Raw genomic sequence first — 23455 nt, 5'->3', positions numbered from 1 at the left:
AGGGCTGTGTTCAGGGACAAGCCGCTTGGGTTTTCTTCTAAGGACTGTGGCGATTAGCAACAGAGGTATGAGATGACCTGCTTTTATGTATGGAAAGATCTCTCTGGATAAGGGCATGGCAAAGAAAAGGCAGAAACCTATACCCAGGGTGCTGCAAAGACATAATAGTGGGGCCGGCGCCGCGGCTCTCTAGGCTAATCCTCCGCCTTGCGGCGCCGGCACACCGGGTTCTAGTCCCGGTCAGGGCGCCGGATTCTGTCCCGGTTGCCCCTCTTCCAGGCCAGCTCTCTGCTGTGGCCAGGGAGTGCAGTGGAGGATGGCCCAGGTGCTTGGGCCCTGCACCCCATGGGAGACCAGGAGAAGCACCTGGCTCCTGCCATCGGATCAGCGTGGTGCGCCGGCCGCAGCGCACCGTTGGAGGGTGAACCAACGGCAAAAGGAAGACCTTTCTCTCTGTCTCTCTCTCTCACTGTCCACTCTGCCTGTCAAAAAAAAAAAAAAAAAAAAAGACATAATAGTGGGGTAATGCTAGTTCCTACTGGATCTCAGCCAAGGAGATGGTAAATAGGATCAGTTTTGTAGGATGCATTTTGGAGACAGGTGCTGGCAGAAAGATGGGAGTGAAGAAAGGAAAGGAGTGCAAGGTGCCTCCACGGTTCAGGGCCTGTATGTTTGGTGCTGGTTTTGGGGGAGGAAATTCGAATTCTGTTTTGGGCATTTTAATTTTTTAATTTTTTATTTTTTTTTAAAGATTTATTTATTTGGAAGTCAGAGTTTTATACAGAGAGAGAGAGAGAGAGGGAAGGAGGAAGGGAGGGAGGGAGGTCTTCCATCCGCTGGTTCACTCCCCAGTTGGCTACAACAGCTGGAGCTGGGCTGATCCAAAGCCAGGAGCCAGGAGCTTCTTCCAGATCTCCCACGTGGGTGTGGGGCCAAAGGACCTGGGCCATCCTCTACTGCTTTCCCAGGCTGCAGCAGAGAGCTGGATCAGAAGTGGAGCAGCTGGGTCTCAAACTGGCATCCATGCCAACACTTCAGGGCAGGGCATTAACCCACTGCGCCACAGTGCCAGCCCCAGCTGTTTAGGACATTTTAAACAGGAGGTGTCCATCGTGCATTCAAAGGGCTTGCTGGAGTAGACATTTGGATGAGTGAATGTCTTGGCGGGAGATGAGGTCTTGGACATTGCTTTGGAAGTATGCAAGAACATGGATTAAATTTAAAGTCACAAACTGAGTCAGATTACTTGGGTATCTGACCCAAGAACAGAGGTATAAGGACAGCCCCTAAAGGTGATATTTAGAAGTCCAGTGGCAGAGTGGGGTGGGGAGACTCCGAAACAGACCAGTGAGTGAAGTGCAAAATCCAGAGACCAAAGACAGAAGTCTGGGGAAGATAAGTGGTGCAGGGAAAAAGGACTAATCCAGTGCTGCTGAGAGGCGCAGTTCTCGTAGGAACAGGTGGGACTGAGGTGACCAGGAGCGAGCGGGTGACTCACGGAGCCGTTTCGGTGGAGCGTCAGGGGACCAGCTGATGGGGCAGTGAGGAGAGGTGAGCAGGCAGATGCAGGACATGGACAGCTGTGCAGGAGACTCCTGGGAGGGGCCGGCAGAGTGCAGAGCACAGCTGGAGGGGGCTCTGGGTTAAGACAGCAGGATTACCGGCCGCATGGATACTGCTGAGCTCATTTGTGTGTTATTGGGAGTGAGTAGAGGAGCAGCAGACACGGAGGGCAATGTAGGCTGCAGACACACAGGGCTCACGGGGCAGGAGAAATAAGATGCCAAGTGGGCATAAAGAGGAATGGCAAGAGGAGTAGGGCAGAGCTTGTGACTTAATTTAGGACCAGTTTTTTTTTTTTTTTTAAGATTTATTTATTTATTTATTTGAAAGTCAGAGTTACACAGAGAGAGAAGGAGAGGTACAGAGAGAGAGAGAGAGAGTTTCACTCCCCAGATGGCTACAACACCTGGAGCTGGGCTGATCTGATGGCAGGAGCCAGGTACTTATCCTGGTCTCCCATGGGGTGCAGGGCCCAAGCACTTGGGCCATCCTCCACTGCATTCCCTGGCCACAGCAGAGAGCTGGCCTGGAAGAGGGGCAACCGGGACAGAATCTGGCACCCCGACCGGGACTAGAACCCAGTGTGCCAGCGCCGCAAGGTGGAGGATTAGCCTATTGAGCCATGGCACTGGCCAAGAATGGCATTTTTAAGAAGCTTCCTGTTACATTAAATCCAGTTAAATTTCAAAAAAAGTACAGAAATACAGCAGAGAATGCCTATTCCTTCTGTGAGGGAACTAGCATAGCAAAATCTGGCTGTAGGAGTGAGCGTTCTCACAGCACCTGCATTTTGGTGCATGGGGGCTGCCATCCTCTGAACTGTAGATCAAACCCACATCCATGTCCCCTCTGCCAAGTCCAACAAACATAGCAAATGAGGGCTGCTGTGTTCCCTGGTTCTTCCCACGGCCACATGACCACCACCCTACTGCACCCTCCCTCAAAACATGGCACCTGGGGGGGCACTGGGGCGTGAACCAACGGAAAAGGAAGACCTTTCTCTCTCTCTCTCTCTCTCTCTCACTGTCCACTCTGCCTGTAAAAAAAAAAAAAAAAAAAGAAGAAAGAAAAAGAAAAAAGCCATTCTTCAGATCATTTCAGACACTTAAGCAGTATTCATGTTTTCCATAATTTTTCCCCCCTGGGAAAAATTAGGATTCTAATGCTCTGTTTAGTCATCGTTCATAGAAAACTGAGTTAACAAATGCCCGCTTTTGTCTGAAATTCCGTGCAATTGAATAATGTTAATGTTGAGCTGTGCAAGACGTTGTTACTTTTTTTAAAAAAAGATTTATTCATTTATTTGAAAGAGTTACAGAGAGAGAGAAGGAGAGGGAGAGAGAGAGAGAGAGAGAGAGAGGTCTTCTATCTGCTGGTTCACTCCCCATTTGCCGCAACAGCCAGAGCTGTGCCGATCTGAAGCCAGGAGCCAGGAGCCAGGAGCTTGTTCCGGGTCTCCCATGCAGGTGCAGGGGCCCAAGGACTTGGGCCATCTTCTGCTGCTTTCCCAGGCCATAGCAGAGAGCTGGATTGGAAGTGGAGCACCTGGGAATGGAACCAGCGCCCATATGGGATGCCGGCACTGCAGGTGGAGGCTTTACCCGCTACACCACTGTGCCAGCCCCGATATTTTTACTTTTGAAATGTATAGGCTTTCCTTGCTAGTTTTTAAGCTCTTTCTCATTCACCATTGACCTTGGGAAACGTTAGTTTATTCACATGCTACAGTCCTTTTCCCCATAAAATAACTGCAAAGTTGGCATCTTGGTAGGTGTTTTTTTTCCTAACATCTTAAGCACATCTTGTTTTGTTTTGTATTCTGTTAATTCAAATACAAGAAGTATTCATGTTGAGGCTAGTAAATGATTGTATTCTATAAAACATTATATAAAACGATGATGATGTTAATTTGTTCATTTAGGTTTTTAGCGTGTTTTTCAGTGACAGATGTTGAACTCACGTCTTCATCTCTTTTACAGGTTAATGTGTGAAACTGTGAGATACGAAAGACATGAAGCAAATGAGGTTTTATACTAGTAAGTGTCTCCTTTCTGTTTGTAGAATGTATAATGAACGTAGTAACTAAATTTCCCTGGATTATCACTGGAGTGTTAGTAACAGTGGGCTCAGCATTAGCTTGTCTTTTAATGGTTTAGATATTTGAAACCTTTCAGCTGTTTCCTCTCATAAAATAAAGGCTTTCAGTCCTTTCCTGGTTAGTTCGTGTTTGAGTCTGTATGGTTATCTCTGGTGAGTGGGCCAGCTGTGTTTGTTTATTTGAGACACACACACACACACACACACACGCACACTCTGCTTCCATCTGCTGGTTCCCTCCCAAAACATCCCCCTTTTGGAGCTGAAGCCAAGAGCTGGAAACTATCCAGGCCTCCCCTGTGGAGAGTGGGAGTCCAGTTCCTTTAGCCATCACTGTTGCCTCCCAGGGTCTGCATTAGCAGGAGCCGGAGCCAGTGGATCAGACTCCCAGGCACTCGTGCGTATGACCAGGTGTCCTCACGGCTAGGCCGGAAGTCCTGTGCGTGAGTCTCCTTTAGTCTGCAGCTTGGTGGCCAGTTTTCAGGCAGCAAAATCGTATGAGCAAATGCCTCCTCACCCTGCCAGCCCCCTCAGAGGTGGCACCTTGGCTGTGTGGAAGTGGGAAGGGTGGGCTTGGGTGAGTGGAGGTCAGAGGGGACAGTCTCAGTTGTTACTGAGGTGGGAAGTACTTAGCTGAGGCAGAGAGGCACTGGGGGAGTTGGGTGGGTTTTAGCAGAAGATAGAGGGGCTGGCATTGTGGAATGGCAATGCCAGCCTCCCATAGAGGCTGCAGTTCCTGTCCCCGCTGTTGCAATTCCGATGCAGCTCCTTGCTGTGGCCTGGGAAAGCAGCAAAGGATGGCCCAAGTGCTCGGGCCCCTGCACCCTCGTGGGAGACCTGGAAGAAGCTCCAAAGGCCTGACGCAGCTCTGGCTGTTGCTGGCATCTGGGGAGTGAACCTCCGGAAGATCTCTCTCTCTCTCTCTGTCTTTCTCTCTCTGACTGTGCCTTTAAAATAAATAAATAAGTCTTTAAAAAAAGGAGAAGAAGATAGGACCCAGGACAGTCTTGGGTTGTAAACGGTTAAACCAGGAGCTGTTCTGCAGGCGATTGTGGATACCCACCTCCAGCTCAGAAGAACGTGGGCTCCATATGAAAGTGGTATAAAAATCCAAGGCAGCATCAGCGATAAGAGAGTGACCACAGAGGCGAGGGCCCTTTACTTACTTCCTCTCAAAAAGTAGGATGTAAATAACTTGAGTGTGTGTTTCCTGCTGGGGCAGTTTTTGGTGGAATGTGCGTGCAAATGGGCCACGTGGAAGTCCCTGGGAGTGCTGTGTGCGCGTGTGGAAGCAGGCTGGTGGTAGCAAGCAGCCTCTCCCGTTATTCTCTTCCGCTCTGGCGCCACGCGGGCAGTATGGATGACGAGTGACCTCAGGCATTTCGCAGCCATTTCCCTGTCCTGTGTGCTCCGAGACCTGCCTTGTATGCATTCGTTTACTTACCCTGTATAGGGGTTTTGTGAGGTAGTTGCCATCATCTCAATTTTACTCACAGAGAAACTGGGCCTATGAAAAGAGAAGAGACGTGCCCAAGGTGGTCCCACTGCCGAAAGCGGGACCTGGGTTTGAGCCCAAACGTTGTGATTCTGCAGCGTTAGCTCTCAGCCCGCTCACCCGCATTGCCCAGCCCTTTTCATGCCATGGCACCGTAGAACAATGGCAGTGCTGTGTGCATGCTGGGATAACACTGACTCCCACCTGCCCCGGCCCTCCTCAGGGGTGGTAGTGGCTGTGAAAACCCACCTGCAGTACTGCCTGCGTTACCATGAGCCCCCCCAGTTCTTCATCCTCATTTAGAGCGACGCCAGCTTGCAGTGCCTTTACCATTCCTGAAGTTTTCAAGTCAGTTTCTTTTTTATTTTATTTATTTTTTTTATTTTTTATTTTTTTTTGACAGGCAGAGTGGACAGTAAGAGAGAGAGACAGAGAGAAAGGTCTTCCTTTGCCGTTGGTTCACCCTCCAATGGCCACCGCGGCTGGCGTGCCGCGCTGATCCGATGGCAGGAGCCAGGTGCTTCTCCTGGTCTCCCATGGGGTGCAGGGCCCAAGCACTTGGGCCATCCTCCACTGCACTCCCTGGCCACAGCAGAGAGCTGGCCTGGAAGAGGGGCAACCGGGACAGAATCCAGTGCCCCCACCGGGACTAGAACCCAGTGTGCCGGCGCCGTAGGCGGAGGATTAGCCTAGTGAGCCGTGGCGCCGGCCTCAAGTCAGTTTCTATAGTGCATGTGCACCGAGCTCCAAAAGGCTCATGCAAGATGGAAGCGATCATGTTTTTTGGAGACGCTTGTGGGCTGCCTGGTGTTAAGATGCCCGTGCCCCAAGCTGGCCTGTGGTGTGCTGGGTTAAGCTGCTGTTTGTAATGCATGTTGGAGCACCATTGGGAGGTCCCTGCTGCTCCACTTCCAGTTCAGCTCCCCGCTGATGTTCCTTGGGAAAGCAGTGGAACCTGGCGCAAGTGCTTGGGTCCCTGCCCCGCCATGTGCAGAACCTGGATGGAGTTCTTGGCTCCTGGCTTCAGCCTGGCCCAGCCCCTGCCATTGCAGCCATTTGGGGGAGTGTAGCAGTAGATGGAGATCTGTTTTCTTTCCTCCCCCTTAAGCCATGCCCCTTCACTCTGCCTTTCAAGTAAACATATAGATGCCCATGTCCCACTTTGGAGTACCTGAGTTCAATACCTGACTCCTGCTCCTGATGCCAGCTTCCTGCTAATGTAAGTCCTGGGAGGCACGTGCTGGTGGCTCAAGTGGTTGATTCCCTGCCACTTCTGTGAGAGGCCTGATGTGAGTTCCTGGCTACTGGCTCCAGCCCCAGCCCAGCCATCATGGCCATGGGGGGTGTGGACCAGCCGATGGGTTCCTGGCTCCTGGCTCCAGCCCCAGCCCAGCCATCATGGCCATGGGGGGTGTGGACCAGCCGATGCAAGTACTCTCTGTCTGTCTCTTTGCCTCTTCAATAAAGCAAACCATAAAAAGATAATGTTTATTATGGTATAAAAGATCCATACATAAAGGGATTTTCAAAACATTCATGAAAAATAGGTAGCATGAAAAAAAGAGTGGATTTCAATTTTTTAAATCAAAATAAACTTAACTTTAAACTCTGCTTTTCTGCAAACCTCCTGACTGCCCCCCACAAGCCTTTTGAAGTACCTTGGAACAAGGTCATATCTTAGATAATCCTCAGTCAGATGCATTAGACTTGGTAGCCAGAGGTGATTGTAGCCACTGCTCATGTTTGGTTACAATTAAGTAACAGTGTTGGCAAGCAAGGAAAAAGCGTGGGTATCCGGTAAATCATCTCTTCACAAGACCAGAAATTCAGAGACTAATTCACATAATCAGATACTTTGTATTTGGCCAATCTTAGTATAATGAATTATATTCTTCTGTGGCCCTGTATGGGTGGTGTATAAAAATCTGTGATATTATTAAGTGATAACTTATTAATAGTACCCCTTTTGGGGCACCTGTTGTTAGGATCTCGTGAGGAAACAACTTGTTTTTTTCATGTTCTCCCTGGAGCTCGTAATGTAGTCAGAATATCAAAGACTTTCAGACTTTGGTTTTGTGGCCAAGAGGTGAGCAGTCATCTCCCTGATCATGGTTGTGTGCTGGTGACTTCGAGTCTCTGGCTTTAATACTTTCACCAGTTGACTGTGGTGGTCTTTTGATCTACCTGTGTGCCTCATTTTCCTCCTCCATAAAATGGAAACAGTAGCAATAGCTCCTGCTGTGAGGGCTGGCGAAGGATAACCTGCAGTCATGTGCACAATTCTGAGAGTAGTGCCTCCAGGAGAAGTGCCGGAAACCTTCGCCACCGACGTGCTGTCCTTCCCGTGTGCGTTTGAACACTTGCGTTTGGCCTCCCATGTTTTTAGTTGCTTTTAAAACCTTTGTTTAGGGGGGGCAGTGATGCATTGGGGTAAGCCACAGCATGCAATGCCCTCATCCTGTAGGGGTTCTAATTCAAGTCCCAGCTGCTCCACTTCTGAGCCAGCTCCCTATTAATGCGCCTGCAAAAGCAGCAGCAGATGACCCAAGTGCTTCGGTCCCTGCCACCCACGTGCAGGACCCAGAGGAGATTCCAGGCTCTTGGCTCTGGCCTGGCTCAGCTTTGGCCATTTGAGGAATGAGCCAGTGGATTGAAGATCTCTGCCTCTTTGCCACTTTGCTTTCAAGCAGATAAAATTCATACTAAAACAAGCAAACAAAAAACATTGGAAATGTGTCTCCCAAAGAAAAAAAGAAAAACGTTTGTTAGGAAGGCATAATAGTAGTGAGGCTATAATGCTCATGCTGTTACTGTTTTAACATAGGCAAGATGACAAAAATGGATGTAAAAGCACTCAACAAATAGCAGTGAGAATCTCCGAGTACCACCTGTTAGTAAAGGAATCATTAGTTGGGAAATTATTTTTTTTTTACTCTCTTAGTACCTGGAGTTATCTTCAAAAACTGAATTTTCGAAGCTGTCTTTTCTGCTTTAGTTTTTAGGTTAATGACCAGCCATCCTTACTCTTTCTATGTAACAGTGTGACATTTAAAGAACTCAAAACCTTTGCAAGAGGAATTCAAACATTGGAAAAAAAATTTTAAATGTATACATATATGCATACAAATATGCAAATGTGTGTGTAACTCCATAGCTCAGTGTCTATTTTGCATGTATACAAGGGGTCTTCAAAAAGTTCATGGAAAAGGCATGTTACAAATAAATAAGACATGGATTTCAACAAAATAAACTTACCTTTTTTGAAATTTGAGAGACAGAGTAAGAGACAGAATGTGTGTATATATGTGAGAGAGAGAGAGAGAGAGAGAGAGAACATGCTCCCCCATCTAATGCTTTTCTCTCCAAGTGCTGACAGCACGGGCTGGGCCAGGCAAAAGCCTGTAGCCAGAAACTCAGTCCAGGTCTCTCAGGTGGGTGCAGAAACACGGTCACTGCCTCCCGGGTTCTGCACTGTCTGGGACCTGGAGTCAGGACCTGGAGCTGGGCACCCAACCCAGCTGCTGTTGAAATGGAGCACAAGCTTTCTTGTGGGCATCTTAACCACGAGGCCAGTTTTCTGCCCCAAAGCTGTCTTTCCATTTCATTTTTTCCATGAACCTTTTGACGTACCCTCATATATACTGGAACCCCCTCCTATTTTCACAGTACTTGGTTAAGAGGGGTATCTTGTTTTAATCCAGGAGAGGAAATTGTTCATCCATAAAAGAGCTGCACTAAATCCAGAAGCGCCCAACTTAAACCTGTGTTCTCTCTCTCTCTTTCTCTTTTTATTTAGAAGATTTATTTATTTACTTGAAAGTCAGAGTTACACAGAGAGAGGAGAGGCAGAGAGAGAGGTCTTCCAACCTCTGGTCCACTCCCCAATTGGCTGCAACGGCCAGAGCTGCGCCAATCCAAAGCCAGGAGCCAGGAGCTTCTTACAGGTCTCCCACGTTGGTGCAGGGACCCAAGGACTTGGGCCATCTTCCACTGTTTTCCCAAGCCAGAGCAGAGTGCTGGATCAGAAGAGGAGCAGCCGGGTCTAAAACCAGTGCCAATAAGAGATGCCAGCACTGCAGGCGGCGGCTTTACCTGCTACGCCACAGTGTCAGCCCTCACCTGGGCCCTCTTGCTCTCAGCAGTCTTGGTGCTGATTTGGGTTCTTTCTTTCTTCCCCCCCCTTTTTTTTTTTAAATTTTATTTATTTATTTGACAGAGTTATAGACAGTGAGAGGGAGAGACAGAGAGAAAGGTCTTCCGTCCGTAGGTTCACTCCCCAAATGGTCGCAATGGCCGGAACTACACCAATCCGAAGCCAGGAGCCAGGTGCTTCTCCTGGTCTCCCATGGGGTGCAGGGCCCAAGCACTTGGGCCATCCTCCACTGCACTCCCTGGCCACAGCAGAGAGCTGGCCTGGAAGAGGGGCAACCAGGACTAGAACCCGGCGCCCATATGGGATGCCAGCGCTGCAGGCAGAGGATTAACCAAGTGATCCATGGTGCCGGCCCCCCAAGATTTGGGTTTCTGATTTGGGGCAGACACCCCGCTTCTCTGCAGGGTGGGTCATCCGACACTGTCTGCTTCATCCCCCTACCCCAGCCCCCGCCCCGGCAGTACCTTACCCTCTGTTCTAGGTGCCCCGCTTTCCGTATCCCTGTCTGCATGTGCCTCGTGTCTCACTCATGAGCAGCACACGGTGGTCCTTGGGCGGTGCTGTTTTCTGCCCGCTTTCCCACAGGCTCTCTGTGCCGCGAGCTCCTCCGTCCAGAATGCGTCTCACAGCCATCTCACGTGGTTGCACTGCTGTTTTTCCCGTCTGATCTGGCAGGCTTTTGTTTTATTTTACATTGCAGTCTTGATTTCTTAAGTGATTGCGGAGCACTCGTGGACTACTTAGGCCATTTGAATTGCTTCTTTCTTCTCTCCCCGCTGTGAAGCTAACTACTTCAGATCTTCTTTCCTTTCTTACCGAGTGACACCTAGCCGTGGTTTTGAAGTATCTTTCCTGTCCGCATTTCCATAATTAAAAATTTGTTTATTTTATTGAAGTGTTTTCATATTTTTTCTGTACTTTTGTGCATATGAAGAGTGAAATTTGATGTTTCAATTTATTTGAAAAAATATGTCTAAAGAATTGGGCTTTGCATAGAAGTATAGGACAAGGGTGGCCCACCACCTGCTGGGCATGTTCTGGTGTACACGTGTACGGTATGACAGTGTGGAAATACAAGCACGCACATAAGTGTGCCCACACACATGTGTACTTCCACAGGATTTTTTTTTTTTTTAACATTTGTTTGTTTATTTGAGAGGCAGAGGCAAAGAGGTCTTCCATCTGCAGGTTCACACCCCAGATGGCCACAGTAGCTGGAGTTGGTCCTGTCCAAAGCCAGGACCAGTAGCTTCTCTCTGGTCTCCTATGTGGGTGCAGGGACTTGGGCCATCTTCCACTGCTCTCCCAGGCCATAGCAGAGAGCTGGATTGGAAGTGGAGCAGCCAGGACTTGAACCGCCGCCCATTTGGGATGCTGGTACTGCAGACGGTGGCTTTACTGTACCACAGCACCAGCCCTCACAGGATTGTTTTATGTATATTTTGTGATATTTCAGGCTTCCTGAAAATAGTGACATTTTTATTTGATAAACAAGTTATAGCTAACTATTCTTTATATCTTTAATTTCTGTCAGCAATTTTTAAAAATGCTCGTTTATTTATGTGAAAGGCAGAGTTACAGAGAGCAGAGAGAGAGATCTTCCATCTGCTGGTTCACTCCCCAAATAACTAAATAACTGCAACGGCTGGAGCTGGGCTGATCCGGAGCCAGGAGATTCTTCTGGGTCTGCCACACTGGTGCAGGAGCCCAAGGGCTTGAGCCATTTTCTACTGCTTTCCCAGGCCATAGCAGAGAGCTGGATCTGAAGGCAGCAGCTGGGACTTGAACTGGCACCCATATGGGATGCGGGCACTGCAGGTGGCGGCTCTACCCAATATGCTACAGTGCTGGCCCCGTATTGTATCTTGAGTCATAGGATTCGTAAGGAACATTGTGTTTCTCTGAAGGACAACAAGGGAAAAACAGAAGAAATTTATCTTTTTTCTGGCACTGCAGTTGGTGGCTTTACCCACCACATGACAGTGCTGGCCCCGTGACATTTTAAAATTTGTGCTAACTTTTAAGTGAAGATGTTTCATTTTCATGGTGAGCAGAAGAGTATTTAAATGAAAACATCCAAATATAGTTTGTGAATCCTGAGAATGTTGGGACCGTGTTTATGCTTCAAGCCATTTCTTTCCCTTTTTTATAAACAATTGAAAAATTTATTTACGAGGCAGAGAGACTCAAACAGAGATTTTCCACCTGCTGGTTTACTCCTCAAATGCCTGCAAAAGCTAGGGCTGGGTGGGCCAGAGCTAGCAGATCAGCACTCCATCTGGGTTCCCCTTGTGGGTGGCAGGGGCTCAAGCCGTTGAGCCATGGTCTGCCGCCTCTTTAATGTGCACTACCAGGAAGCCAGACTTGAACCCAGCACTCTGTTGTGGGCTGTCCCAAGTGGCATGCGAGTATCCCAAGTGGTGGCTTAAGCTGTGCCACAGCACCCTCTCTGTTTATCTTGGATTTGCCGTACATAGCTTAGGAGTTTGCACGTAGTGTTGTCTGTCAGTTTTTGAACAGTTTAATTGGAGGGGAGGGATCCCCCGTGATATGTCAGTGAAGACCTTCATTGTGAAACTTCCTCACACAATGGCTGATCACATGTCATTAGGCGTTGGAATCTTTGTATCAGTTTCCCATGAAACCACTGAGCACAAGCCCCCTGTTTCAAGCAGTGCCTAGCTAGGTAGAATGGCCTGCTGTGTGCTTTCTGACACGTGCTGGTCCAGGGTGCTGTGCCCTGCTCTGTGGTGCGCCTCCTCCACCGTGGGGACACCTCTGTCACTGCGATCGGGCAGACCTGGTTCTGTGGTGCTCTCTCCCGGGCGTGTGCTCTCTTCAGCCTCATGGGGACCCAGTTCATACCAGGTGCGAGCAGGTATCTCGTGGAGCGCAAATTGGAATAAAGTCTGGAAGACAAATTTGTGAATTGACCTTATGACCCATTAGGAGTTTCCAAGTTTGCCTGCTTTTTTATATTTGATGGTATTCCTTGAGTCCTTGGATACACACATGGAGTAAAAAGCCCCTAGAAAATAGAATTAAAAATTCATTTTTGTGCAAAATCAAACAATACTTTAATTCCATTTTCTATGAGCATTTTGAAGCATTGTCACATCCCTTTCTCTACCCTCAGAAGAGCTGGATCATTGATTTGATAGATTATAATCAGTGTGTAGTTTGCATGGACATTTTTCATTGCAGAAGAGTTTATTGAATAATGTCCCAATTCCCAGGGCCCCGCTCCTTCATTTCATTTTTAGAACGAAGTCTGTAAATGTAAGAATGACCGCGTTAATGAGCCTACAGAGTTTCTGGCTTTATTAGTTCTCCATTTGTTTGTGTTGTTCACACAGCTGGTGAAATGCATGATAATGATTAAAAAACCATTTGGATGTCCACTCTGAAATGTCCTCAACATTCCCTCAGTCCTCAGAGGTCAGCTCCTGACTGCCCTGTGAGGATGCGAGGTCTCTGCTTGCGTTACTGAACTGACAGAAGGGATTTTCTGAAAAGCTCCGTGTTCAAATAATGCCTCTTTTTTTCCTTCAGTTTAAAATTTTGAAAGTGAAGTCAGTGCCTTATGATGTGTTATAAATACAACTTTTAAAAACATTCCATTGCCAGCTTTATCTTTCTTTGAAGGGCAGACACATAGGGACAGAGACAGACCACCCATCCCCAAATCGCTGCACCTGGCAGGGCTGGGCCAGGAGCCAGGAACTCTGTCCAGGCCTCCCACGTGGGTAGCAAGGACCGCAGCACCGAGCCATCACCTTCTGTCTCCCAGGGAGCTAGAACTGGGAGTGGAGTTGAGACTCAAATCCAGGCACTCCACTAGAGGAGTGTGCATACCCCAAGTGGCATCCTAACTGCTGAGTCAAATGCCTACTCAGGTTCCTTCCAACTTAGAACTGTTAGGAAGAAGAGGGGAGAATTTACCCTTGACTTTTGTTGAAGTTCAGGTTTTTTTAATTCTTTTTAAAAACAGTTTTTAAAATTTTATTTTAAAGTCAGAATTACAGAGAGGCAGAGGCAGAGAGAGAAACTGAGAGGTCTTCCATCTGCTGTTCACTCCCCAAATGGCCACAACTGAGCTGGGGCGATCCCAGGCCAGGAGCCCCGAGCCCATGCAGGTGCAGGAGCCCAGGCACTTGGGCCATCTTCCACTGCTTTCCCAGGCTGTAGCAGAGAGCTGGAATCGCAGTGAGCACCCGGGACTCAAACCGGTGCTCATATGGGATGCTGGCACTGCAGGTGGCGCCTTTACCTTGACTTTTAAAAATGTACTTGTTTTTTATATTGTGAGAAATTGTATATAATTAAATGCAATTAATTATATAAGAAAATGTTGCTGTTCTGAAGAATGAAAACATAAATGCAGCAGCCTTCACTTTGGTAAAAGCGATGTGTGCCCTTATGGTTCTTTGAACCTGATGTTATCATTAGAACCCTTACTGGGCCGGCGCCGTGGCTCACTAGGCTAATTCTCCGCCTTGCGGCGCCGGCACACCGGGTTCTAGTCCCGGTCGGGGATGCGGTCTGTCCCGGTTGCCCCTCTTCCAGGCCAGCTCTCTGCTGTGGCCCGGGAGTGCAGTGGAGGATGGCCCAAGTGCTTGGGCCCCGCACTCCATGGGAGACCAGGAGAAGCACCTGGCTTCTGGTTTCGGATCGGTGCTACGCCGGCTGTAGTGGCCATTTGTGGGGTGAACCAACAGAGGGAAGAGCTTTCTCTCTGTCTCTCTCACTGTCTAACTCTGCCTGTCAAAACAAACAAACAGACAAACCGACCCTTACTGAGCTGTGTTGTACTAATGTATCCGGTCAGCTTCCGTTGTAAATGCTGGCCGTGCCGAAATCAACAACGCAGCTGTGTCTGCGCTGGTAGAGGAAGGAGCCCGGCCTGCGGGCAGTCAGGAGGGCTGGAAGTGATGTCCTGTTTGTGGGATACAGGGAAATCACCGTGTACCCGAGAGGCCAAGTGCACGCTGGAAGGTGGCCGGGCTCGAACTCTGGTTTTAAGCCGAGGAGCACTGTGCTCACAGGGAGCCCTCCTCGCCTGATGCTGGGAGCTGTCAGGGCTGAAAGAGACAGGAGCGGCGTCGAGTCCCAGGGACCGGACATTGAACAGCTCTGGTCTGAGGCGTCCCCCGGAGCCCTGTGAGAGCACCAAGAGGATGACTTGGAAATACTTACCTCCACTGAGCCTTGGGGCGCCATCCCCTAGATACCTGAGACGGCACGTCCGAGCGGGCGGCGACTGTAGTAACAGCTTAGGTGAGCAGGAGCCAGGCCCTGAGCCCCATCTAGGGCTCCCACACGCAGGGGCTGGGGCAGGAGCCCGGAGAGCATGGAGGTGGGTTGTGGGGAAGCTTGGGCAGACGCCCATTCCCAGGCATGTCCTGGCTGGGAGCTGCTGCTGCCACAGGTGGACAAGAGAGGAAGCAGGTGTGTTACTGGTGGTCTCCACTCGTGGGGGCGAGCCCACTGGGATTCCTCCCTGCTTGTCTCTGCTTGGCTGTTGGCGCCTTTGTTAGTCTCCATTTCGCTTCCTTTTCTGGTCTTTACTAGCCCAAGATGCAGGACCAGTAGCTGTAGGGGATAACATTCCCGTCTCCTCTTGTCCCCAGAGGCTGCCAGCTTTCCCTTTGAGCCTGGTGCCATGTGCCATAGTGTTGCGGTTATGTCCTGCTGAGAGAGAGAGAGAGGGAGGGTGTGGGAGAGAGGAAGAGAGGGAGGGAGGGAGGGAGGAAGAAAGGGAGGGAGGGAGAGAGAGAGAGGGAGGGAGGGAGAGGAAAAGGAGGGAGGGAGGGAGAGAGGGAGGGAGGGAGGGAGAAAGGGAGAAAGGGAGGGAAGGAGGGAGAGGGAGGGAGGGAGGGAGAAAGGGAGAAAGGGAGGGAAGGAGGGAGAGGGAGGGAGGGAGAAAGGGAGGGAAGGAGGGAGAGGGAGGGAGGGAAGGAGGGAGAGGGAGAGAGGGAGGGAAGGAGGGAGAGAGAGGGAGGGAGAGGGGGAGGGAGGGAGGGAGGGGGAGAGGGAGGAAGAGAGGGAGAGAGAGGGAGGGAGGGAGAAAGGGAGGAAAGGAGGGAGAGAGAGGGAGGGAGGAAGAGGGAGAGAGAGAGAGAGGGAGGGAGGGAGGGAGAGGGAGAGAGAGAGGGAGGGGAGAGAGAGAGGGAGGGGGAGAGAGAGAGTGTTTCCATCTACTGGTTCACCCCCCGGATGTCCACAATGGCTGGAGTTGGGACAGGCTGAAGCCAGGAGCCAGGAGCCAGGAGCTTCTTGGTCTCCCATGTGAGTGGCAGGGGCCCGAGTACTTGGGCTGTCTTCTGCTGTTTTTCCCAGGCCATTAGCCAGGAGCTGGCTTGGAAGTGGAACAGTGTGTGGACTCCAGCACCCATATGGGATGGGATGCCAGCGTCACACGTGGTGGCCTAACCCACTGCCACATCGCTGCCCCACCCCCCTTAGTGCCCTTGTTAATGGTGCTCGTGTGAGAGACGCTGTCTCTCCCCTGGGCCTCAGGCTCAGGCCAACGCCATATTGCACCTGTTCTGCTCACCTGCGGCTGTACCCTCAGCGGTCCACATACGTCAGCATCATCTTGGAAAGCACCGACGTCCTGGTTGGTCTGGAGTCATTTGGATTTTGCCTGGGCAGCCTTGAGTTGTCCTTCATGCCCCCAAAGACCGAGAAGTCTGTGTCTGTGGTGGGCAGGAGTCCCGCTGTGAGCTGGAGGTTGTGCTGGGTCCAGGGTGCTTTGCCCAGTCACGTTTGCCGGTCTCATGTGCTTCTCTCTTGTCCACCATGCTCCACTGACGTACGCAGCCTTTTCTATGTAAGTTTTCCTGTCTGAGTGATGGGTGGACAGAGAGAGCTCCCCATGAATGCCTGCAATAGCTGGGAGCCAGAAGGCAGTCCTGGCCAGGTGCCCACGTGGGTGGCAGGAACCCAGTCAGTGAGCCACCAGGCTGCCTCCTGGTGACTGCAGTAGCAGGAAGCTGGAGTCAGGAGCCAGAGCTGGGAATTGAACCCAGGCACTCTGAGACGGGATGCAGGGATCTTAACCAGTATCTTAATTACGAGGGTGAGTTCCCGCAGAATTTTTATACTGTGCTAACTACTGAAAAAAGTAGCCTTTTCACAAGACAGGTTATTTTCGTGTCCCCGTTAATTGTCCTTGCTCATACAGTCAGTTTTGTCTTCATTAGCTCTCTGCTCTTCCAATCCTCTTGTCAACTTAAACCTGATCACTCGCATTAGCTTCCTTTATGAACAGCACACACACGACTTTTTCGTGTGGAGGCAGCGCCACCTTGTGGACCCGTGGGATATTTAAGTTCTTCCAGCCCGGCTTCATTTTCTCAGTTGCTGATGGATTGGAACTAACATCTTTGGCTCTCACAAATATTTGAGTTGATGTTTATTCATTAAGAAAATACCCGAGTACCAGTCAAGCACTGCGCAGTGTTTGGGAGTATTCGTGATTAAGAAAGGTGTAAAAGCCAGGGGAAAACTCCTAGAATAATTCTGACACTCCAGCAGCTGCTTCCTGTGCCCTGGGAAGCTGGGAGGGAAAGGACTCAGTGTACCTGCAGATTCTAAACCACTGTGAGGATGTTGGTAGAAGTGAACCTGGGCTGGCACCGCGGCTCACTAGGCTAATCCTCCGCCTTGTGGCGCCGGCACACCGGGTTCTAGTCCCGGTCGGGGTGCCGGATTCTGTCCCGGTTGCCCCTCTTCCAGGCCAGCTCTCTGCTGTGGCCAGGGAGTGCAGTGGAGGATGGCTCAAGTGCTTGGGCCCTGCACCCCATGGGAGACCAGGAGAAGTACCTGGCTCCTGCCATTGGATCAGCGCAATGCGCCGGCTGCAGTGGCCATTGGAGGGTGAACCAATGGCAAAAGGAAGACCTTTCTCTCTGTCTCTCTCTCTCACTGTCCACTCTGCCTGTCAAAATAAATAAATAAATAAAAAATAAAAATAAAGAAGTGAAGCTGGAACTCTGAAGGGTGAGCAACAACCTCACCAGATAAAAGGGCTGTTTAGGAGCTTGAGTGGTAAGTCTGTTCAAAGGCCCTGGGGCATAGGCGGAACAGAAGTGTGGTGCAGCTGCACACTGAAGCTTGCAGCATGGGGAGCCGTAGGGTTAGGTCGGTCCCTCTTTTGCATGAGTGTAAAGAGAAGAAGGAGAACAGAGAGTTGTATTTTCTGTGTACCTTTTACGGATACTGTTTCTTTATTAACATTGTGAAGAAGGCTCAAGTCTCCCGTTCCACAGTTGACAACCTAGCCCTCAGGACTGTGTTCATGGGGGTCACGTGGCCAGCATGAAAGCGCGCGTGTTCCACACCTGTGCTCTGCACCACACTGCTCCCTTCCTGGGTTTGCCCTTGATCCTGACGAGGAACCATGAGTTGTAAGCAGAAGCGAGTTCCAGCCTGATGGAGCTGATACATGCTAGCTGAAATATTGCCTAGTCCCTGCCTGCAGTGGGATTCAGTGCAGAAGGAGGAAGAGCAAGAAATCATAGGAGACAATGCAAAACAGGGTGAAATTAGATGGGATAAGTATTCTGGAGTTTGCTAAACAGTGAATAAGGAGATAGAAGTAAACAGCTTTTGGGTGTGACTTGGATGCGTGCATTTAGTATTGGGTTAAGGTGCCCATGTCCTGCATCAGAGCTGGAGCTCAATTCCTGGTTCCAGCTCCAGGCTCCAGCTTCCTGCTCGTGCAGACCCTGGGGGACAGCAGCTGAGGGCTCAAGGGATTGGGCTCCAGCCGCCCACATGGGAGAACTGGATGGAGTTTCTGTCTGTTGACTTTGGCCCCAGCCCTGGCTGTTGTGGGCATTTGGGGAATGAACCAGCAGATAGAGGGAGGGAGCCCCCCTCCTCCCTTTCTCCCTCCACCCCCTTCCCACCTCTCGAAGAATGAAAAGGAGAAAGGGAAAAACACGGTTTGATCCATCGCTTAAGGCACAGCACGGTTCAGAAGGTGTGGAGTGGCAGATCCTGTGAGATCCTAGGCGGGGCTGGGTGCAGGGGGGCAGGTTGAGAGGAGGGAATGAGGAGGAGGAGGAGGAGTGGGATCGGAGTGTGTCGTGGGCCACCACGGAAGGTTTGTGGAGCTGCTGGCGTCGTGGGACCGCAGGTCAAGCTGCTGCTTTTGATGCCGCATCCCGGATCTGAGCACTGGTTCTAGTCTGGCCACTTCCCTCCCTCCAAGTCTGCTCCCTGCCAATGCACTTGGGAAGGCAGCAGATGATGGCCCAAGTCCTTGAGCCTCTGCCACCCATGTGGGAGACCGAGGGTGGCGTTCCAGGCTCCTGGCTTTCGCTTGGTCCAGACGTAGCTGTTTTACCCATTTGGGGAAGGAACCAGCAGATGGAAGATCTCTCTCCTACTCTGTCTCCTTCTCTGCCTTTCATATAACTAAATAAACCTCTTAAAAAGCCCGTACCTTCCTTCCTCACCGCCTTCCCATGCTTTCCTGATACGCAGCCTCGGCCCTGATTCCCAGGTGTTGGAGCGACCCCTCTCACTGTGCGCTCTGCCTGCTGGAACCGCGCTTGCCAGTCACTGCAAGTGTGTTTCACAACTCATGCCACACAGGCTGGGCTTGTAAACCTTGGGCTGCTTTTGTTCTTGCTAACCGCCTGCGGAGGTGACGGGAAGTACCTGGAGAGGTGGATACCACTTGCAGTGTTGTGCGCAGCACTGTTAGTCTGGGCCATGGTGCCGTTCATTACTCTTCCCAACGTGGTGAAGCCATTAGTCGTCAGAGAATGATTATTTGCATGAAACGTCCATGGTTCAGTTCCGCCCTGGGGCAGCTCTTGGGATTCGCCACAGGCCACAAAGTTGCTAAGTGGTGCTCTGCTGTGATTTCCCACAGTCTCTAGATTTCCTTGGCCAACACTGACCTTTTTGTGCTAAAGGGAACTTTTGTAAGAACAGATTAAAATAAGGTTACAGAATACCCTGTCTTTTTTTCTTTCTTTTTTAGTGGTTATCATTTGTTTTTAAAAGGCTGAACTGGGTTTGAGTCTGGCAGAATATATCATTTTTACTTGGCATAAATTAAAATTTAATAACACTGTCATATTAAGAAAGACAAGTACTTTTTTTTTTTCAATTGCTAGGTAAATGAATGCCGGTTGCAAAACCTAAAAGACAGGGGAGGAAAGGATGATATCACTTGTGTTTTTATTTTTTAAAGATTTATTTTATTTATTTGAAAGTCAGAATTATACACAAAGAGAAGGAGAGGCAGAGAGAGAGAGAGGTCTTCCATCTGCTGGTTCACTCCCCAGATGGCTGCAATGGTTGGAGCTGCGCCGATCCAAAGCCAAGACCAGGAACTTCCTCGGGGTCTCCCATGTGGGTGCAGGGGCCCAAGGACTTGGGCTATCTTCTACTGCCTTCCCAGGCCACAGCAGAGAGCTGGATCAGAAGTGGAGAGCCGGGTCTAGAACCGGCACCCATGTGGGATGCCGGCACTGCAGGCAGCTGCTTTACCCGCTACGCCACAGCACCGGCCACATCACTTGTTTTTAAGTATCTCACATTATTATTTACAAAGTGGTTCCTCTTTGGAACTGAGGTCAGCTTGTCAACGTTTTCCCTCCATGTTTTCTTGAGGCCATGCTATTGAGGACTGTTAAGAGTCAGGAATTTGGTGAAGGGTAGAAGTGTGTGATGTGGGTGTGTGGATGATCAGCCCTTGAGCCACTCTAGAAGCAGGCAGCGGGACGAGGTGATCTGGTGAGGGGCAGGCAGGCATTTGGGCTGCTGGTTAAGACTGCACACGTCCTGTGCAAGACTGCCCTGGTTCAGTACCTCCTCGGGCTCCTGACTCCGCTCTCCCGCTAATCCAGACCTTGGCAGGCAGCAGTGGTGGCTCAAGGAACCCGGTGCCTGCCACTCACATGCGAGACCCAAGTGGAATTCCTGCCTCCCGTGTTTGGCCATTTGGTTGGGGTGAACCAACAGATGGGTGCATTCTCTCTGTCTCTCTGCCTTTCTAATAAATAAAAGTGAAAAAAGTTATTAGATGATGGTCAGAGGTATTACTAAAAAGCCTAATCTTTCATAACTATGCATAGAACATATTGTTCTTCGAAAACTTTTGGAATGAAGCCATGTACCAATCGTAAGTAAACAAACGTAACAAAGGACTTGCCGGAAAATCGACGCGCACTTCCTTGTGGTTTACTCCTTGCGGTTTACCTGTCATCCGCTGGGCTCTAGGGAAGCACAGGGTGTTTTTGTTTTTGTTTTTAGTTACTTTATTTGAAAGGCAGAGTGACAGAAAAAGAGCCAGCGGGATTTTCTACCTGCTGGTTCACTTCCCAAGTGGCTCCAATGGCTAGGGCTGGTCTAAGCTGAACCCAGGACCCTGTAACTCCATCTGGATCTGCCATGTGGGTGCCAGGGCCCAAGTATTTGCGCCATCTTCCACTGCTTTCACAGGTGCCTTAGCGGGGAGCTGGATTGGAAGTAGGGCAGCCAGGACTGGAACAGGCACTCCAGAATGGGATGTGAGTGTTGCGGGCAGCTTTTGTGTTAACTCTGGGAAGGGATGGGGTATCCACCATGATGCCTTGGTGCCCCTCTCTCCCATTGGACTGTGTTTGTGGTGGCGAGAGATGGAGCTGGCTCCTTAGAGCAGGACACAGAAGTGACAGGTTGAGGCCGGCACCGCCCTGCCACAGCAAGAGCCTGGCTTCCCAGGCCTGGGAGCTCCATATCATCTTGCATTGCTGGGGCCCAGAGCTCGGTGTGTGAACAGAAGTGAGCTCCTTCCTTTAGTCAGGCGTTGCTTAAGAATAGATTATTGTTCTACTGAGTAGGTGCTTAGGCCTGTGTCCCAACTAACCCGTTCGATAAACTTGTCTTTAGGAAATAACTGACTGGGGCTGGTGCTGCGGCATGGTAGGTTGAGCCACCACTCGCAGTGCCGGCATCCCGGCTGCTCCACATCTGATCCGGCTCTCTGCTGTGGCCTGGGAAAGCAGTGGAGGATGGCCCAAGTCCTTGGGCTCCTGTACCCGTGTGGGAGACCTGGACAGAGCTCCTGCCTCCTGGCTTCAGATCAGCTCAGCTCTGGTCGTTATGGCTGTCTGGGGAGTGAACCGCCGATGGAAGACCTCTCTGTTGTCTCTCCCTCTCTGTCTGTAACTGTACCTCTCAAATAAGTATATGAAATCTTACAAAACGTATCATCTATGGTCAAATGCGCCATAAACAATGTCAGAGGGTAAGCAGCAGGTCAGGAAAAAGATACTCACAGCATATGTTTTCAAAAGGTATTTTTTTAAATGTTCCTAGATAAAAGTCTCACAGCCAATGGAAAGTCAGTGAAAGGTTGTGAACTGGTTTCACAAACGTAAGGAAATAGATGCTCGTAGATTAAGAAGAAACACAAATGTACACACACAGTAAGCTCAGTTACTCATCTTCACGACGCACACTGGTAGAAATCCACAAGTCTGATAAAAGCCTCGGGGACCCCAGGACCATGTGCTCTGCTTCCCCAGGCCTCGCCCTGTGCCCCGTCTGCTTCAGCCCCGCTGCCTGGCCTGCCAGGCCCCTTGCGTTCACCCTGGGCCTCCTGCCTTCTGCCGAGAATTGCAGGGATCTTTTCATTGTTTTTTGGAGTATCCTCATCAACTTAGCAAGCCCTCAATGTAAAACTGTCAACATTGGTTAGATAAGTGTAACAAATGGCTTGTAAGGTTACGGGGAAGTAGGTGGGCTTCCACATTGCTAATAGCCTATAGAGTGCCTTTGGATAGTGCCTTTCAAAAGTACAGTGTTGGCCGGCGCTGCAGCTCACTAGGCTAATCCTCCACCTGCGGCGCCGGCATTCCTGGTTCTAGTCCCGGTTGGGGCGCCGGATTCTGTCCCGGTTGCCCCTCTTCCAGGCCAGCTCTCTGCTGTAGCCCAGGAAGGCAGTGGAGGATGGCCCAAGTGCTTGGTCCCTGCACCTGCATGGGAGACCAGGAGAAGCACCTGGCTCCTGCCTTTGGATCAGTACGGTGCGCCGGCCGCAGCGTGCTGGCCACAGCGGCTATTGGGGGGTGAACCAACAGAAAAGGAAGACCTTTCCTTCCTCTCTCTCTCACTGTCCACTCTGTCTGTCAAAAAAAAAAAAAAAAAAAAAGTACAGTGTTGTATGCCTTTTTATTTCTAAGATTTTTATCCACTTGAAGGTCAGAGCCATCTTCCATTTGTTGGTTCACTCCCCACATGCCCACAATAACCAGGGCCGGCTGAAGCCAGAAGCCTCAAACTCCCATCTGGGTCTCCCGTGTAGATGGCAGGGACCCAGGTCTGTGAGCCGTCACTTGCTACCCCCTGGGGTGCACATTACGGGAAGGCAGACTTGCAGGCAGAGCCGGGCACTCCAGTATGGGGTACTGGCTTCCCAGGCACCCTCTTCATCACTGCACCAAATGCCTGTCCCATATGTGCCTTTTTTGTTTTTTGTTTTTTTAAGGTTTATTTATTTATTTGAAAGTCCGAGTTACATAGAGAAGGAGAGGTACAGAGAGAGAAAGAGGGAGAGAGAGAGGTTTTCTGTCCGCTGGTTCACTCCCCAGTAGTCCACAACGGACGGAGCTGTGCTGATCGGAAGCCAGGAGCCAGGAGTTTCTTCCAGGTCTCCCACACGGGTGCAGGGTCCCAAGGATTTGGGCCATCTTCTGCTGCTTTCCCAGGCCACAGCAGAGAGCTGGATTGGACGTGGAGCATACGGGATGCCAGCACTGCAGGTGGCGGCTTTACCTGCTGCACCACAGCACCGGCCTCACCATATGTGCCTTTTGACCTAAAAGTTGCTTTTCATTACCTTCTAGTTGCTACAGTTTTTGTTTTTATATAGTCGTGTATGATTGAAAACAACTGAAGCGTGGGGTTGCTTAGGTCAAGTACGGCACATGCGTTCTGTGGAATGGAACATTGTACAGCCGTAAGAATGCATGAGAAGAGCTCTCAGTTACCACAACAGAAAGAACAATGTGTGGAGTGTGGAGAAATGGGGGCTAGGGGCTGGCGCTGTGGCGTTATAGGTTGAGCCTCCACCTGTGGTGCCAGCATCCTGTATAGGCATAGGTTTGTGTCCTGGCTGCTCCACTTCCTGTCCAGCTCCC

At 50.3% G+C, this 23455-nt stretch overlaps 1 protein-coding gene across 4 annotated transcripts in view; it reads left to right on the top strand.

Annotated features, from left to right (window-relative positions):
* The window catches only part of RAPGEF2 (Rap guanine nucleotide exchange factor 2), a 275299-nt gene that overhangs the window by 94886 nt on the left and 156958 nt on the right, over positions 1–23455 (top strand). For all 4 annotated transcript variants that reach the window (XM_008273492.4, XM_051831661.2, XM_008273491.4 and 1 more), the window contains exon 3: positions 3543–3599. In XM_008273492.4, coding sequence (XP_008271714.2) covers positions 3543–3599 — 57 coding nt within the window. The remainder of the gene's footprint in view (positions 1–3542; positions 3600–23455) is intronic.

Source organism: Oryctolagus cuniculus, chromosome 8 (genome assembly GCF_964237555.1).
Source record: "Oryctolagus cuniculus chromosome 8, mOryCun1.1, whole genome shotgun sequence".
NCBI lineage: Eukaryota > Metazoa > Chordata > Mammalia > Lagomorpha > Leporidae > Oryctolagus > Oryctolagus cuniculus.
The sequence above is the reverse complement of the archived record's forward strand: the minus strand, read 5'-3'. Positions and strand labels throughout refer to the sequence as shown.